The 19,520-nt window shown below is 43.8% G+C and overlaps 1 protein-coding gene across 7 annotated transcripts in view; it reads right to left on the bottom strand.

Moving 5' to 3' along the window:
• Positions 1-5,692, bottom strand: part of NFIA (nuclear factor I A) — a 338,556-nt gene extending 332,864 nt beyond the window's left edge. For 2 of the 7 annotated variants that reach the window (XM_075003030.1, XM_075003032.1), the window contains exon 1: positions 5,262-5,635. In XM_075003030.1, coding sequence (XP_074859131.1) covers positions 5,262-5,288 — 27 coding nt within the window. In that variant the 5' untranslated portion in view covers positions 5,289-5,635. Of the gene's footprint in view, positions 1-5,261 lie in introns of all 7 variants that reach the window. The other 5 variants (XM_075003029.1, XM_075003031.1, XM_075003035.1 and 2 more) reach the window with 4 other exon arrangements.
• Positions 5,693-19,520: the final 13,828 nt, after the last annotated feature.

The following is a 19,520-nucleotide window of genomic DNA, read 5'->3' as shown; positions in this document are numbered from 1 at the left end:
AGTTTGCAAATTTCTCCAGCATGCCTAATACTAAATAGTGTTAAAAATTTAGAAAACTCTATCCTTCAAATTTAAAAAAAAATGTTTGGTTTCTATGCAAGCTCCAAAGATAATAAATCTGATATTGTGCTATATATACAATACTAGTTCAGCCTGACTTCTATTAAAAGACAGGGGGCTAAAAGAGAACCCTTTATGTAAATATGAAGGTACCAAATCGTAGCATTGCCACAGCAAGCCAATGATTTTAACACATTTTATTTTTGTTGATATATTTTTAAAAGATTTACTGCATTTATTACACTTTTCTCCAGCTGAAGACATCGCTTGCCTTTAGTATGTTTTAAGTTTACTCCTCTTAATTCAGACAGAAATAATCAGTATTAAAAACTTTTTTGAACTTGAATAAATATGTTGCGAGAAAGAGCCGTGTATTTAACTTTTTAAATAAATAAACATACCTAAAATCAGACAAGTAGATCAAACTCAAAATATGCTGTAATTCATTGTATTCTGCTTGTTATGCTTCTCTACATAATACTATTACAGTATGTTACACTACCTATAGAATATCATGTACACTCCTAGGATCCAGTCCTGCAAACATGTATGCAAGGGACTACTTTCGCTCCTGAGGTTGAAGATAATGTTCCCCATGAACAAAGTTACTCCCACTTCAGGACTGGGTCCCACGGAGCGAAAAACACAAAAACATGAAAATGCACAAAGCTTCCTATAGCATGTTTACTTGTAATTCATACAGATTCTTGCAAGGTGATAATGTTTTTATTCCCCTCCCCCAAGTTTCACTGAATTTCTTCTACATTCGCTCGCTGACTACGTCATGTTCCAAAATCATTTCCACATCCTTAAAAATAATATTGTAAAAATGTACATGTTTTACAGCTCAAATGGCTTATGTTTGTAAATATTTTTTTCTGCTCAAACACATATGGGCAAAACCAATAAATCAGCGAGAAGAACATTCTACTAGCAAAATCATTTCACAATTCAAGACCAGGTATTAGCTTTCTAAATGGACTAACTGCATGTATTCTATGTGGATCCTAAAATATTAATATTAAAATAAATCAATATCTTTAGATAATTTATTTCAGAAAAAAGGAGAGTATTAGAAAACCTAATGAAACACATCTCAATACAGCATGATGGTGCAGAAGTAATTACAAAATATGAATGATAATTAAGATATAATATATAAACTACAATAAATTACTTTGGTGACTGAAACTCCCCACCCCCGTTAGAGAAGAACCTGGTTTCAAATTTCAGTAAAGTTACAAATATATATATATATATATACACATATATATATATACACATATACTTCTAGCTTTCAGGTAGTAGATTCAAGAAGTAAGAGAAAGGCAGCAAACATAACACATGTACCTGCACTTCCACAAATGAAAAATAGTTTTGGAAGCAAAAAAAGGTAAAAGCTGCAGGTCACCACAAGCTATTAAAATAATATACTTTTGATCCTCAACATTCCTCTTTCCCCTCCCCACTTTAGAAGAACTGAGTCCAAAAGGCCTTCTGCAAAGTCAAAGTTTATCTGCTAAGTTATACACACAATTTGCTGAAAATACCTACATTGAAATGGAAGGTTATTTTAAACATTAATACAGTCTAATACACCTTGTTTTTTACAGAAAAATTTAACTGTCTCCTTTCAGCAGTACTTATTGACTGATTTCTTATAATCATGACTTTTTTAGGACCCAAGCTAGATACTACCCAAAATTCAGCTCCTTTAGTCTCTCTTAAAGATAACCGAGAACCTTAAAAGGAGACGGGGAAGGGAACGGGATGGAATGATTTTAAAAGAGCTCAGAACCATTACGGCCTAAAGCCTAAGCGGTCCTTAGTCTGTATTAAATTAAACTGCTAAATATTACACCATATATGTACATGCATAATCACATAAATAGTCCAATGTGATTTTTCAAAATGAGGTATTAAGCGAAAAGGTTAACTCAAGAACAGAAGACTTACAAATCAACTCAACCAGTATTTCAAACTGTCTTCATAACCACATTCCTCTTTCAAATCAACCTATTTTAATCTGAATGACAAGGTATAGGCAAAAACCGAACAGAGATAAAGTAATCCACTACCCATCCAACCAAATCTGATGTTTTATTCTGAATAATGAAGTTATTTGTTTCAATGTTATAGTATCAAAAAACTTTCTAAAATGTAGTAGTGTAAGAGTGAGCGTTCATAAACATTCTGGTCTGATCACATGATCACAGTAAAATATAAAAATTTTTAAAAAATATTATTTTTGCCATTTCTCAGGCAAAGTTAAAAATATTTCAATAGCTTAAAGACACTTCTCTCTCCTTTAAGAGTTAATGGGTATTCTAAACAATAAAAGCCACACAAATGTATTTCATGCAATTTTTAAAAGGCCAATGATAATAAGCAGGTTTTATTATAAAACTTTCTCACAGTTTATCAATATCGTGCTTCAAAACACATTCTGCATTTAAAAGCTGAGCCTCAGAACTCTACGTGTATAAAAATTGTGAAATACCTTCAAAAAGAACTATAAAATCTACAGACAAAAAACTCTTGAACTCCAAACCAAAGTTAAAAGAAATAATATAATGTTTTAGAGTAACTGTTTTCACATTATATATTTTTGTGAATCTGTTTGAAAATAAGTCAGTCAAAGCAAGGCAGTATTTCTACAAGCCATGTTCCTAGAAATATTTGCCCATAAATCTACAGAAATATGTGTGTGCCCAAAATATTTTCTGGATATTTAGCAGGGAAATGAAACAAATACTTTGTATATTTTCCTTACAGATGACACAGAACTCTATGTCAGGTAGATAGTCATGTATTTCAGTTACATTTATTGGAGCAAAATACCTTATGACGGTTTTTTTAAATCCACTTTCTAAGGTTTCTCCTTTAAAACTAAGCCAAAACTTTAAAAAGCACACACTTCAAAACATGTATATATAAAAAAGCTTATGTTATTTTTGGCATGAAGAATATAAAAGCTTCTTAATAGTTTATTAATGATTTTCATATATTTTTCCATGTTTAATGATAGAAGCACATAATGTTTCCATTCTCAATGTGAAGTTCTTAAATAGGGCTTCTCAATCTCTAACCTGTATTTCCAAATGTGCAAAAAAGAATGTAAAAAAATTTGCAGCAGAATGACACAATATTCAGTATTTTAACATATCCCACATTCATCCTAAGTCTTCTTCATGTCCCACTGGGCCTACTGAAACAGTGTTACTTGTGTGCAGTTTGAAAGGAGAATAGTATATAGCCGCTTCTATGAAAGTTATGTTATTACCAATCATCCAGTACATGAAACAGTAGGTAGTAGGTATTTACAAAATTACATTCATAAATTGGCATAAACTTTGATCAGAAAGGTACAGAGTATGAACTCTCCCCGCCATCCCCACGCACATTTCACAGCAGCTCACAAGTCCGTTTTGGGGTATCTGCCTTCTGCCTGTAAGAGTACCACCATAGTAAATTCCCAACCTATAGTCACTTTGGACAGTATAATCTCAAGTGCTTTTATGGGGGGGGGGACTTTTAAAAGGTATTCTGGCTACATCTAAGAGCTATCTGTTACCATCAAGAAAAAATAATTTGAGGGGTTATATACAAGTATATAAACATAAATATTGGAGCTAGGAATCCCACATAGAGGAAACAGACTGGGGTTTGAGTCCACCACCAAGTAGTTCCTAGTTCAAACTATTACCTCTAGTTGAAGGTGTACAATTTACTATCTGCAATAACTTGGATTAAAAGGGAGGGAAAAAGGAACTTAATTGGAACTAAATAAAAACTCTCATCCTTAGGAATAACAGTCAGACTCGAAGGCAGCTAAATCCCAGACAGGATTACAGAGCTATATAAAAGGGAGGGGAACCTTTGGAAAGACCAAAAATCACATCTCACTTCAGCTTCATGCCTTTTCCTAGTGAAATGAAATATGAAAAATGCCACCAGCGGGCCTGGAGCTGCAAAAGCGCAATCCCTCGCCCGAGGAAGTACAGAGGGAGGGAGAGGAGGGAGGGAGAGGAGGTTGGGAAGAAAAGTTGCCCCAAGTCCTAAGCAGTTAAGTGTAGCTGGAGCAGCAGGAGCTAGCGCAGCAGCTGTGAAAGGAAGAGCCCGTCCGGAATGGAGGGCAACTCTAGGGCTGGGCGTCAGCACACCAGCTTCAACTCCAGAGATCCAGGGCAACGCACAGCGGAGGGAGGGAGAGAGAGAGGGAGGGTGCAGCGAGGAAAGGCATTTGAAATAATCATGTTAAAAATAACACAGCGAAGCAACTTTGCTGCCCTGGAGGCTCGAGCAACTTTGTGGAAACCACTGAGGGAACTTGCAAGCCAAACTTCCCCCAAACATCAAAGCAACTGTGACACCCGAGAAAGTGACAAGGCAGGACTTTTCCAGGGAGCGAGACGAACTGTAACTACAGATCTGCGCATGGGGTGCAACGTATGGAGCTGTAGCTCCATGCACGGCTGCAGCGCACTTACAGAGCTATAGCTCTGCACAAGAGTGCAGGGTATGGAGAGCTGTAGACCTGTGCAGGGCGTGCAGCGATACGTCCACGCACGAGTGCAATGTGTATTTTATGGATGCAGGGCTATAGATCAGAGCAATGTATAGAGTTGCAGATCTCTGAGTAGGTGCAATGTATGTAGCTCTAGATGCAGGCATGGGTAACGTACAGCAACTCGAAGGCAAACCGTAACCGTATCTGCGAACCATAACCTTATACACAAAAGTGTGGACTTTAGGGAGGGAAATCCATGCAGACTCCGCAATATCTTACGTCTTAAAAGAGAAAATACAGCAGCTTTTAATGCTCCATTAAAAAATAACCCCAGCACCTCTTATGTTTTCATGCATTACTCGCCTCGGAAGCACAGTGAGTATTGATTGCAGATGACCAAGCATGTCATGGGCTGCAACCCTGCTAAACACGTGCAAGACTCCCCCCCCTCTTTAAAAAACTGCAACTGAGCAGGAAAAAAAACCCACCACCAATATTAATTAAACCATTAATAAGTAGGCGCCATTAGCCATGTGCCTACACAAATGGCCGTGCAAGAGGAATGCAGCCTAATGAGGAAACAAAGTTACTTTCTTAAAGCTGTATTTCTCGCCCCCCGAGCCCCCCCCCCCAGCGCATACACACACCACCCAGCAAAACCGGCCCCAAATGCATCGGAACAGCGGCTTACCTGGGTGAGACAGAGAGGAGAATACATGACTGCGGTGGGGGCTTTTGTGGTTTGGAGGTGTGTGTGTGTGTGAGAGTGAGAGAGAGAGAGAGAGAGAGAAAGAAAGGGAGAGAGAGAAGAGAGAGAGGGAGAGAGGAAGAGGGGGGGAGATCCTAGCCTGCCGCTTGCTTTCACATTTCCAACTCTGCTGAACTGCAGCGAGCGCTCCGCAGCTCCATGAGCTGAACTTTAACCCCGCCTAGACTTTCCCCTACCCTACACGCTATACATGTCTACTGTACACAGGCGTTAAAGGCATAGCACACGCTTCCCCCCCGCCCCCGCCCCCAGCTTCCAGCGGCGAGACCCGGCTCCCCGGGAACCTGCCAGCGCGCCTCCTGCTCCGCTCTGCACCGCACCAAGAGCAGCAGCAGCTCGCTCGCTGCCTTGCCCGGGGGAGGGAGGGGAGGGGAGAGGGGCTGCAATGCTGTGCTCGGCCAGCCCTCCCTATCCCCGATCCCCGCGCTCAGTGCATGACTGGGTACGGTAGGCAGGAGCAGTTATAGGCTACGCACTGGACAGGATGTGCCTGAGCAAACAAAACTACTTTTCCACATTGCTCGCGCCCCCCACCCCACCCCACCCCACCCCCACCGCCGGCCTCGCGCCGCGCAAAGGCTGCCCGGGAGCGGGCCTAAAGGACGGGAGGAACTTGCACCGATTTCGTCCAGAAAGAGCTTTCCCAGGGCTCCCGATGGCACAGCCCCTGGACTGCGTCTGCAGCGCCGCAGAGGCAAAAAACTCTGCGAACGTTTTGGGGCCAGCTGCTCGCCTTGCAGACGCTCCTCGGCGGATGGGATCTATTTAATTACGCATTGTAAACTCCAAACTTTTTGTTTTTTGCAAGCATTGTGCTTATTAGCGGAGGTCTTGAAGTGTTGGGGGGGGCGTTTCTGAACGAGGGCTCCCCGGATTCCCCCCCCCCCCGAACTGTTGACGCTTAGAAGTTATAAACCCTGCAGTGGGTGCAGTCCGCTAGGGCTGCCTTTTCTAAAAGAAAGCAAAGGTCTGCCCACGTTAACATGGCTAAGGACCATTCATATTTTAGGTCTTCTAAAGCAAAGTTCCTTACCGTGGGGGGGGGGGTGTGTGTGCAAACTGGTTGAAAACTTTTCCAATGTCTCTATCCCCTGGCATGTGATTGACGTTTTAAATAAAACATTTTATAGCAAGGGAGGCTTAATTACTAAAAATGCACAACCTCACGTGTGCTCTGCATTTACTCTGTCATCCCCCCCCCCCCGTAAGAGTAAAGCACTTAAAATAGAAATGAGCCTTCTGCCACTCATTTAGGCTATAACGTACTGTTTTGGCACAAGGAAGGGGTTGGGTTTTTTGGGTTTGGAAAGTTTCCAGTCAACTCGCTTTTCTCTTTTATTGAGCCTGATATTTTCTCTCCGCTCTACCATCAATACATCTCTGGCCGGCGCACTCCTTCGCCTCTTCCCCATGAACAGACACTTCTTCCAGATCCACAGCCGCTCAGAAACCCTCCCAAAGGCAAGCAGAGGCCACAGAACACACCGCCCGCAGCCTGCAGAGCTTCTCATGTGGGTGGGAGCCGTAGGTACCGCGTTGCAAAGGGGAAAGCCTTTTGCAGACGAGTTCAGGAGTTTTCATCCCTTTGCACCCAGCAGTTAAAAGAACAGATGCGGACAGAAAAGTAGGAACATGTCTCTTTTTCGTGGCTAGCCCGCCTGAGAAGAGAGGCTTGGTATTTGCACGGGCGAGGTTTGATGCACGTTCTCTGCAAGCTTTTAACGGGAGATGCCCTGGACGAAGCAGCGGTTTCCACTCGGTGCTTTGATAAAAGAAAAAGGGTGGGGGGCGTTAGCTGCTGATCAACTAACGACAAGAAACACCTTCCGCTCAATATTTGCTACCCTATGTCACTTCATTGGCTCCCCACGTTCCCTGGGTGGAAGTTTCGGGCTCCCAACCAGCCCTGTACCTGAGCCAGGGAGAGCAGACACTGACCAAACCATGCCTTAAAAATCTCTCCTCCAACTCCTCACAACTTTCTTTTGCGGCCAGGAAGTTTCCATCTGTCTCTGCTTGGAGCCCTGCGACAAGGGAGGGTATATTTTGGGAGCTACAGGAAAATCTATTTAGTAAAAAAGGAAACTAGAGTGAGTCTGGGGGGTAGTTTCCATGCTGGGAGGCGATCCTGGGCTCCCTGTCCAACCCAGTCACAAGCTCCTATGGAGTCCCCTGAGTCACTCCAGGATAATGAACTCCGCAGGCATGGGAAGTGCAAGGGGGATGCGGGATCGGGCCCCCAGGAGCGCCTTTGCTGCTGCAGGCAGCCTTGCTCCGCGATTTCCAGCTTTTTGTGGTTAGCAATATCATCTTAAGTAACTTTTGGCGCCCTCCGTAAGACTTTTGGACGCGGGACGCTTGTTTGCGCCCTCTAGGCAAAAGCGGCTGCATCCAAGTTCAGCACCAACCCCCTTCACATCCGCTTCCCCGACTCCAGCACACATTGTGCACGCTCAGACTCCACACCGAGAAAACGCCAGGCTCGTGAGCAGCAGGGGCGGGGAGAAAGGGAGGGTTTGCCCAGCTCTGGCCCCAACAGGCTGCTCCGAACCCCCTCTGGCCCAGCGAAAGTTCCAAGAGGAAGAGTCCAACAAACCGGAGGGGGGGGGACAGGGGTCCAAGACCAAGCAAAGCTATTAAAGGAAATCACGCAGGAAGGGGCGCAGGGAAGCAGAGATAAAGGAAATTCCTTAATGACAATAAAGTCAGCGAGGCACTAAGCATGGAAATCATCTGGTAGGAAGGAGGCTTTGGGACTGGGAACTTATCTCTTGGATTTTGAAAGTGCCAGAGAGGCTGCTTGAAAAGGCAGGTCTGTTTGGGAAAAAAAAAAAAAAACTTCTGCCGTGATCCCGCTATCCATATTCTTCCTGGCACTTTGCCCGGCATTGCATTTACAGTGTTTTATTTGCAGAAACTTTACCTTGCCAGCCTTAGTGAAATCCTCTTAGATATATAAATTACGTCAATAAGAGTTCACTTATACGTACGTCGGCTCTAGCTCTTATTTCAGAGGTACTTAATGGAGAGCCCGGAGGAGTATGATTTAGACTGGGGCGTCCAAAGCGCGCAGAAGTCAGAATTGGGATTAACACTGAGCATCACACACGCTTCACGAGTTCTTTGCCAGTGAGCTTGTGGAGGATCCCTCCCCCCGCCCCAGCTTTCTTGCGCTTTGGCTACTGAGAGCCCGGGACTAACACTGGCTGTTAATAAAATGATTGGTTCCGGTCGCTCCTTAAAGGCCATTTGTACACATCTAAGGGCCACGTATCAATCTGGAACTCCAAAATCTGCCTTCAGTAGCAAACGGGAAGACTTTTAGAGGTCAACTCCCGGGGAGCTATTTCCAACCCGTCCAAGGAACGCATCCTATTTCTCGTGCACTTCCAACCAGGACTAAGTCCCTGCATCGCTCCAGGGAAAGAGGAGACGGATATTTTAAGGCAGTGCCTGCCAGCTACCGTCTCCAAGACAAGCTGTTGGAGTGGGTTTCCACTGGACTTGCGTCAGGCAGTTGCATCCAGGCGACTACGGGCCGCTCTCCAAGTCAGTGAGTTACTGATTACACTCTCACCTTCCGCACAGGGAAGACTAGGAACACGAAGAAACGTACAGATCTAGCCGTCCCGGTTACTTATATGTGTGATGGCAGCTTTAGCTCCGTCTCAGCCACCCCGCCCCCACCCCACCACACTAACTTTATAAAACATCTGCCAGGCGCCTGTGAACAAATCCAAAACAGACCTCCTGCCCCTCACCACACACGGTTCACCCTTCAGTAACTAATGGGTTAAGAAAACCATAAACAACCATACAAAGGATTAACACGCGAGGGGAAGGCTCAGCGCTATTCTTCCAAAGCAGACATCTGCGGCCAGCTAAATATTCCCGTCCACTCATCTAATAACCATTGCACACACACAGAGTGACCACGTAACACACCCAACAACTGGGGGTTGGGGGGCTTCTCGGCTCCCCATAAGAAACACTGGCAGCTTGCTCACAGCCGGGTCAAAGGGAAGGGGGTCTAACCACCCTGGCGCTCCTTCCCGCTAGCTGAACACGCACAAGGCGCCCGCAATGTGTCTGAAAGCCACCCTACACTAGCAGAAACCCTTTTCGCGCGCCTCTGCGACATCCGGAAGTTTGCAGCAGGTTTGACAGCTTGAAACTACACGGGCCCCTGCTGGGCGCCGAGAACTTGGACGGAGGAGAAGGGGAGGGCACGGGAGGGCACCCTCCCTCTCCGCTTCCCTCCCACTTAGGCCATTTCGAACGCTGCAACAGCCAGGCGGCGCTGTCATTGGACAGCGCTCTGGTCCATCGGGGAGCTTGGCAGCATTGATTCGACAAGGCGCGTGTCAATTACACGCGAAGGCCAGACACTTCCTTTTTGTGCTAGGTTGGCTGCCGATGCCAGACGTCTTTTTACAGACCCGAGCACGTACATTTTTTTTTTCTTTTTGGAACCGAGCAAGCGCGGGGGGAGGGGGGAATCTGCCAAGCTCAGCGGTTTTCCGAAATCCCTGGGAAAAAAGGAAACTCTAGTGCATATATATATACACACACAAAACCCAACCACACAGCTGCTATCTCCTCCACACATATCACAAACATACATTCAGCTACACATTATTCTTTGCAGCAAACCACTTACAATGAATGCATCAGCAAATACAATAGCTATCAACGTATCACAGCATACAAGTAGCTTTGTTTATAAATAAAAAACCGGAAATAGAAAGTTTAAGATGCACCACGTACCATTGCAATGTATAAAGAGTACGTGAGAAACTTTACAAGGCTGAGACGATTGGCTTCATTTGTTGACACTTTTTCAGGTTTTTTTTTATATCTAAAATAAAGTTGGAACCGATGAGAACCCGGAAGATAATAAAAGCTGTAGCCAATTGCAGGCTGCTGGATAATTTCTGTCTTTTATAACTTTACTCCCAAATCAAAAGGATTTGCAATGCAATCTCTCTCACACACTCTCTCTCCTCTTTTTTGAAAGCCATCCAAGCCGGGCTGGCTGGGTTCTCAGATTCTCTCTCCCTCTGGCTTTGCCGTGTGTGCTTTGGATTGTGTTAGACTTTGCAGAAGTTGCGATCGATTCAGCAGCCTCTCGCTCCCCCCACCCCTCCTCTTGTTTATTTCCGCATTCGCTGCAATTTGCATTGGAACCACGGACGCACAGGGAGGAGGCTAATGGACGCACGGGGCCAGAGCTTGGCCAATGGCAGCTCCCGGATCTCCCACAGACGCGAGCTCCAGGATTCAGCTCGACCTGCAGTCGGGACAGAGGTCCACGTACCGTAGGCCCCACAGCCAGCCCCCTAGCAGCCGCGGCAGGAGGAAGAGGAGCGGGGTATATCGCTACGCACTGCAGTTCCTCTCTGCAAGCTGCATGCTGCGGTGCGTCTGAGCCATTCGCCTTGTAATCGACTGACCCTCTCCTTTTAAAAGCAAACAAACCCCCCTGCTCTTTGCAAGTTACTGAATTAGTTCAAGGTCTGGCCAGGAGGTCATTTGCACTGGGTGGGGTAAAGTTTCTATGACATTGTGTATTAAATAGGATGAGTTCAGAAATCTAATTGCGACACAAGAGGGTCCTGCTGGATTGTAGTTCGCCTTGTGTCTGCCCTCTGAACTATTAGAAAAGTCTGATGGTGGGGAGTGGGGGTGGTTATTATTGTAGTAATGGGCAGGGGTCTGTAACTGAAATAGCGAGAAAGGACTTTTTTCACATTTGGTTACAAAATCAGTACTTCAAGAGCCACAGTGCATGTGAGTATGACAGTCCTTAATAAATAACATCAAACTATACTTTTTGTCACCCCTATTTTAAGAACAGCGCTCACAGTGATTATACCAGTTAGAAAGTTGTTACCCCCATCTCCAGGTTTATGTGCCTCAGCTCCGAAATCTGCTCCCATCCTCAAGCTTTACCTCTCATCCCACAAACCCACCCCCCCAGGCTTAGCCCCCAAACACCCCCCATACCCAGGTTTAACCCCTCTCAGTGCCAATCACCCCGCCATCCCCAGGCTTAACCCCTCTCAGCCTCAAACCTCCCCACGATCCCCAGGATTAACCTACCAGCCCACAAGCTTCATGCACTGCCACTGATCCTCCACAGCCGCCACCTCAACATCCCCAGCCCCCCACTACTCCTGTGCCACCACCCTCTCTGTGTGGCTGTGCAGCTCTGGCAAGGGCAGGCTCAGATGCACCTCCCACAGCTCTCCTGCAGGGTTAGACTTCCCCCAAACACAGTATGGGTGACTCCCTGCCCTGCTGGCTTTCTCTTCAGGGACTCCCTGCTGCAGTGGCTCCAGAGGTGGATGCTGCTTTAAAAAAAAATCACACTAAATTCAGTTGTTTAAACGGCAGGAAACTGAATTTAGTTTTTTTTGTTTAAGTGGCGGCAGCCTCTGGAGCCACAAGAGGAGTCAGCGGCGGCAGCACTCAGAGCCGCAAGTGGCTCCTTGAAGAGCTGCGTGTAGTTCCAGAGCTGCAGGTTGCTGACCCCTGGTCCTGGGTAATTTAATAGCAGCTAATGAATTCCTGACTAGAAAATATTCAACTTCTGGAGCACCTCAGAAAAAGTACTGGTGTCATCCTTGCAAGACTGTGAGTCTGTTAGCGCGCTTTGGATATTTTTGCAAGATAACCCTGATCTCCTCAAATACAAGGCACTACATTTAAGAAAAAAATAAAAAAAACCTCCAAAGAGGGCATGAGAAATAGAAGCAACCCGTGTGTAGGTCTGAATCACAGAACCACAGGGTTAGGAGAAACCACAAGGGTCATGTTGTTTAACTCCCAGCTAACCTTGATGAAGGAGGCTGGCATAAGTTAACAGCAGATGGCAAAAGCATTGCATTATGTGTTGAAGTTTGAGATTGCTTGCTATTCCAACATCAGAAAACAAAACAACAACAGCAGCAGCAAATAGTTTCTGGAACTTTATTTTAATAGAACAATGTGGCCTTTTAGTGGAGATAAGGACTGATGGGGTACCATGGTTACCCTCCAAATATATAATACTATTTAGTGGACTCCACTGAAGCTTTAAAGAGCTACCAGACTACAGCATCAACTAAAACCGGTGAATAAGACGGTAGCTACTGGTTAGCATACACTTCTGTTATTTAGTGAGGTTTTTTTTTCCAATGGTTCCTATTAGCAGATGATCAAATGATGAAATGGTGTCCATAGATTAAATTATACCATCTGGGTTTTACCCTTTGTAGCTTGAGAGCGTTGTTAAAAGAAGCATGGCAAAGGGCTTGCCTTGTAATCCTATGTAATCAAGAGGTATCAAAGAATATGTGTGATACATTCCGCTCCACATTTCAGGTGGCTAAAGAAGGATGCAGTGTCAGTCTGGTTTGGCCAGTCTGCCCCAAAGGAGAGGGCTGGAGCAGGGGCCAAACCCTGGCTATGACTCCAGGTGCCAGGCTGCAACTTGCTTTGTGGCCCTTTGAAATGCGGATGGCAGGGGCAAACTGCTTCCTCCCTGGTGGCCCTGAATACAGTAAAATCTTTCATATCCAGCAGCTCAAGGACAAGGAGGTTGTCAGATATTCAAATATTCTGGTTAATAGAGAATTATACCTAGCAATGCATAACACTAAAGAAAAACAAGATTAGATACTAAGAAACACAAAAATGTATGCAAAGTTCTTTATTTACCAACAACAGTAGTACTGTACAGTGTCAACTTACACTGTAATTGCTGTATTCATTTGTATTTATGCTCACTATACTGTACTTATGGAAAACTTTACTAAAATTTACTTACGGTTAAAATGCCAGTTATTTGAGAGTTCTGGATAATAGAATGCTGGATATGGAAGAGCTTATTGCATTAGAGCAGGTCTACATTAAGCAGGTAAGTTGATCATGGATGTGCAGTTCTAGCTGCAGCAATTGTGTAGCTAGAATCGACTTATCTGCAGTCGACTGACTTGTCTGTCTTCACAGAGGGAAGTTGATGGGAGGAACTCTCCCATGGACCTCCCTTACTCCTGGTGATATTGAGGAGTACAGGCTCAACTGCTGACCCCAGGTAGTTTGATTTTGTGCATCACTAGCTGCTGCATGAAATTGTACTCTGGAAGATCAACTCTGACTGGGTCGATCTTCTGCATAGTCTAGATGTATCTTTAGAAGTGTTTTGCTTCACTCGGCATGGGGTGTTGGGGAAACTGGGATTGTTGGGGTGGGTGTGCAGCGAAGACTCTGGAAGCAGAACATGTTGGGTTTTTGGAAAGAAGGTAGAATTTAGAGTGGGGTAAGTTAGATACCTGAGGGGGAATTTAGAGAGAAAATAATTAGAATTTTTACACAGCCTTCCAACATGAGCATAAAACTGTTACCATTAAAGGCCTGATCCACCAAAGCGCTCTCCCCCTTCTACAAGGGTCTGCATTGTATGCTCCACTGTCAGGAATCTCAACCTTCCAAGGTGCTGACTCCGCCTCCTGAGAAACCCTGGATGCTATTGAAGCAAACTCACATTGAAGTCAGTGGGAACTGATGGGACTCCTGTACTCTCAGAGTCAGGACTTCAGGGTCTGTTTGCAAACCCAGTGAAGTGAATGGAACAACTCCAACTGGCTTAAATTCTGTCTATTAGAGACTTACATTCACCAGATAGGACTAAATCCTCTGGCCTTAGTCTGCAGCCCGTAATTTGCTGATACCATAAGGCATCTCTTAGGACAAGGCAATTGCCATGGGCTCTCTGGCTTCAGAGTCCCATGCTCCCACCAGCTGGGCCCTGCTCCCCGGCTGGGCCCTACTGTCAGTGTGCTGTCTTTGGCCCCATCCCTCGCTGGTCCTGCTGTCTGCATGTCACTTTGGGCTTCACCCACCAGCCAGACCCTCCCTATCAGTGTGCCACTTGAGGCTCCATGAACCAGCCAGGGTCTGCTGTCAGAATGCTGCCTTGGGCCCTGCACGCCAGCTGGGCTCTACTGTCAACGTGCTGCCTTGGCACCCACCCCCCAATTTCTGCATGCTGCCTTGGGTCTTGCAAACTCTTTGTCCAAGACTGCATCAGTTCTTTCATTTACTGTGCAAAGCATATGTCAAAAATGTTGACAACACACATCTACTGTGATCATTTCTTGATGGATTAATTTCAGTTCTCTTAGAAGAAGCTGAAAATAAGATTACAGTCTGTGAGCTCACTGGGGCACAATAGGCCTTGATCCCCAAGCTGGAGATCCAGACACTGCTATAATATAAATTATAATACTCTTATAAAAGTGCTATGTAACTCTGAAACGGTACGATAAGCCCACAGAGATAGTAAACTGAGAGTTTGACTGTTTTAGATTAAATAAACACACACATAAGTTTGATGCAAAAATACTAATGTATAATTATTTAATTCCTGTGAATAACAACTTCTCACATATGGAGCTCTCTATCCATCATGGATACTTGCAAGTGGTACCATCTTACTAGTGTATGATCTTTAGTGTATTCATCCTCACCAGGAAGGTGGGGAAGTGCTAGTACCACAATTTTGGACATGGGGAACTAAAACCAAGATCCTCGAAGATAGTGTAGGCTCCTGCCTCCCATGAAAGTCCAGTGACTTACCCAATGTCGCATAAGGAACTGAAGCCAAATCTGTGAAGTCCTAGTCTAAAATTCCTAACTCTTGGAATGGTCCCTCCTGCGATGCTAAAGCTTTTCATTTAAAAATTTCACTAATTCTGTTTGTTTTCTCCAATGTACTGGGGGCGGGGGAGTCCATATTTACCATTTTTCAGATTCTGCAGATTCGTGTCATACTTGCAAATTATGTGTTATTGCAATTTTTTATGTAAGTTGCTGTTTCTGCATAACTAGCAATACAACCAGATAGGTTAAAACAAATGAAGAAAAGAGGAATCAGAGAAAGAGGAAGACAAAATATTTTTATTTTCTTTCCTCATTTTATTGTAGTTTTAACAATTTAATAAACAGCATTTCAGATTAAATTGTACTTGGAAGGCAGGATTCATTTTGAAAACTACAACCTACAAAGTTAATAGTGAAAATAGTTTTGGTTTTATAAGTTAAAGATGAGTTATTGGGAGAAAATTATTATTTTACTTGTATAGAAGTAGCACCTAATCAGAGATCAGAACCACATGTTAGGCACTGTACAAATGCGTACTAAAAAGACCATTCCTGCCCTGGTATTCAGCAAACTGTCCTCATGCTTGTTAAACTGCTAGACAGCAAGCATGGAAGAATAAGTGTGCAAAGTAATGTAGAGGAAGTTTTTTTTTAATTTAGTTTAACTGTTTTATTCACCTCTCTCAATCTAAAACCATCAGACACCCTTCTCAAGAGAAATAAATGACTCTGCAATAGTCCTTAGTGATTACAGTCTACAATACTAATATTGCTTTCTTTCCAAATTACAGATAGTACAAATAATGTCACAACACGTTGGCCCCAATCCTCTTTGGTAGTCATTTTGCTTTAGTAAGATGTGTAGGATCAGTCAAATTATGAAAATACTGCCATAATACCAGATACATATGATATATTTTTATACATGCACATTTTGTATTTGTTATCAGAATATATTTCCCAAACTTTGTTTACTTTTGTTACTGTTTTGTTACCGTGTTGAAACATGGCCCACTGAGTACAGTGATTTATCTTGTGTACAGTACACTGAATCTGAAATTCAGTACTTGAGGTGAAAATATGGCTTAGAAGGTGTTAATTGAATTTAATAGAATAAGATTAACACTTAGCAACTGCAGTATACTTTGTAGAAACGTTATGACTAAAAGAAAATGGGCAAGTATAACAAAAGACTCTTCACAACTTTTATTATTTATACCCCAGGTAGAATACTTTCCTTTATTGTTATATGTTGATCTTTTTTCCTTTGTGATAGTTAAAAATTACAAGAATTCAAATATTTCTCAAACAGCAATAACTAGTGATATCTTTAAGTACTACATTTGTTCCTTTGCATACGTTGTTATTAGAAAAAAGTCTGTAAAATACAAGCACCTGACTTTTCAGACAAGTCTCTCCTACTTTGTGCATGGGGGTGGAGACTGGGCATGAAGAATCTCAGCACGCTAAGATCTGACCTTCTAGTATTATTGTTTTTGGTACTGTGTATGTTGAATGATGTCTGTCTGCAAATTACTCCAAGAGCTGGAGAATATATGAGGCCTTTATTTATTACAATAGCATAATATGTCATATGAGGTAAGTGTCCAAATAAGGGGTAAGAATGTGTTCCAATAGAAAGCTGATCACTTTTCTAAGAGGTAAAGAAAATTAAATTAGAGCACATCAGTCTCATCAATATTTATATGTATTTTCCATCTTATAAAAATACTCCTTTAAGCCCAAATTAAATCCCCCCAACTGTGAACCTATTATATGCTAATTGTATAATTCAGTCTAGGGAAAACAGAAAATTTGAGTTTTACAAAATCCACCTTTAATTTTAAACACACTAGTAAATAAATATTAATACCAATCTGCAGGTTTGATTATTAAAGTGAAATATTTACTTGTTGGTTTTGTGTGCAAGAGCTAGTGTTTCTGTCAGCATGTGTTCCATTGAAGCATTTTCTAAGTTTTATAAACACATTATACGATCAAATTTAAGTAATTATTCGCTCTGTCCAACTATTGAGAAAGTCTGAAGGTTTTCTGTAACATCTAATAAATGTATTAGCTTCAGCGCCAGAACACTTTTCAAGTCTTCATTTCTGTGATTCTGAGACCTGTTGCATTATAAGTATTGGCAGGCTAGATCCCTGGTTATGGGCAACATGGGGTAAGGTAACATGCACATTGCTTTATTTTGCAGAATATAAGATTTCAGCAAAAAGAAAGTTTGTGGTTGTAGGGCTGTTGTAATCAATGACATACTTACCTTGGGAGACAGGCTGAAACAGCACTAGAAAAGGAAGGAATATCCTCTATTCATCTTAGAGGGGTGTTAACTTCCATATCAAATTCAGACAATTGCAGTGCTAACACTATTAACAAATAGACACACTGATATGTGATTATAATGGGACACAAGGATCCCGGTTTTGCTCATTTGTTGTTATTTTGTTCTATTACTGTAAGCAGACAAATCACTAAAGATGATTCAGGTATTCTGTGTAAATACAGTGAATTCACTGAAGTGTGGCTCTTATCTTATGAAAAAGGTATACTATGTACAAGTTCAATTTAGCCAGCTTGCATACATCAAATGTAATTTGCCATTTAGAACATGGAAAACTTGTGCCCTAGGGGTTTTCCCCCTTTACAGGAAATAAGCATTTCCCTACAGATATTGTATTTGTTAATCCTCTTCAGAATTGAATTGTCCCTAATTATAGACACTCTAGTAGCCATACCCCAGTATGTATGGAACCACAGCTGTTCATTGGCAATTTACTCTGCACTTAAAACCTCTTACTGCCACAAGTAAACTTTGGGAAAGTTATATCACAGTAAATAGTGAGGTGTGGTTTAAAATTATATGTGCTACCATATTATTAGGTCTCTACCGACATTGCAATTATCTTTTGAAGCTGGCAATACCATATTAGCAGTTTAGTCAGACAGAAATAGAGGAATGGATAAACACTCTGCCATTTCTATGAATGGGAAATATTTTTCAGTATGGTTCAGTATTGTTGTTTGCCTTGTATACTCCAGGACCTAAATCTTCCAGAACCCTTATACATATCACTTGGATAACTAGACACAACACATTACAAAACACTGTTCATGGTTACCCGCTCCACCGCCCCCACACTTCTTTCATTCATTAGTCAATCCTCAATCTGGAGAAACATAAATATCCACAACCATTTGCTTTTATTTGCACAGACAGGAGGCAAACCGGAGGACTGCAGTATCCGCTCTAACATCTGCATCGCTGGAAGGAACATCAACGTAAAACTGACACTGACTAGGGTGCTAGACACGATACAGATCACAATTTTTATTCGACAATTGATTGCGCAGCAGGGATGCTTTTAACCAGTTGCTGACCCGTCCGAGTCAAGGTACAAAGAGTCGGAATAAAAATCATTGCTACTGGGAAAAAAATGGTATCTTTCCCTCTCTGCCTTCCTCTGCTCCGCTCCGCCGGTGCATTCTCGTGAACTGGATCGGAGGAGAAGGAAGAAGGAAAGAGGAAAAAAATGGCATTGGCACAAAATAATGATCATCTCATAACCTGCCAAGTCCGCCTTTCCCATTATTCATGAAGTCAGCGGTGGCCATTTTCACGGAAGGTGCAGAACAAGGGAGAGGGAGGGAAAAAGAGGTCACCAGCAAACCTCCCCAAAACACCCGACAAGCCGGAGGAGCAGAACCGAATCCACGTGCGTCCCGGGTCGTTCTGCAGGAGCTTCAGTTCAGACCGCTGCGCTGTTTGCTGGGGAGGGGGAAATCATCAATCCGCGCGGTGCCCGCTCCGCCAGCAGCCGCCGCTGCTGTTGCTGCGGGGTTGAGCAGCTGCATCGTGGCGGCGGCGGCGTTTTTTTTTTCCTCTTTTGCCGCAGTCTCGTACGCCCCTGGCATGCCCAGCACGCATTCGGGTGAATAATGGACGTACAGTACCGGAGCCAGCCAGGCTGGGAGAGCCCAGCGAATCGTTCGCTGCCCCACCGCTCACTGATGCCCCTCTTACACACACACACACACACACACACAGATCTGTGGCCCTTTTACACACACACACATTTGTGGCCCTTTTACACACAGAGATTTGTGGCCCTTTTACACACAGAGATTTGTGGCCCTTTTACACACACAGATTTGTGGCTCTTTTACACACACAAATTTGTGGCCCTTTTTCACACACACTTGTGGCCCTTTCACACACACATATGTGGCCTTTTTACACACACAGAGATTTGTGGTCCTTTTTCACACACACAGAGGAAGTGCGGCCGCTAGATCGCTGCCCAAAGCAGTGCGAAAGCCCGGGGGGGGGGGTGAGGGCGCAGATTGTCGAACACGGGGACACAAGACCCCAGAAGGGGGCCCCGCGGGGACAAGGGCTCTGTAATGCCGCATGGGAGAAATCGAGTCGGAACAAAACTAGACGCGGAGCCCAGCGCGCGGCAGAGGGTGAAACTGACATTGGCGCAGCCGGGGTGGGAATCCGCTCCGGCTCGGGCGCCC

This window comes from Carettochelys insculpta, chromosome 9 (assembly GCF_033958435.1).
Source record: "Carettochelys insculpta isolate YL-2023 chromosome 9, ASM3395843v1, whole genome shotgun sequence".
Lineage (NCBI taxonomy): Eukaryota > Metazoa > Chordata > Testudines > Carettochelyidae > Carettochelys > Carettochelys insculpta.
The sequence above is the reverse complement of the archived record's forward strand: the minus strand, read 5'-3'. Positions and strand labels throughout refer to the sequence as shown.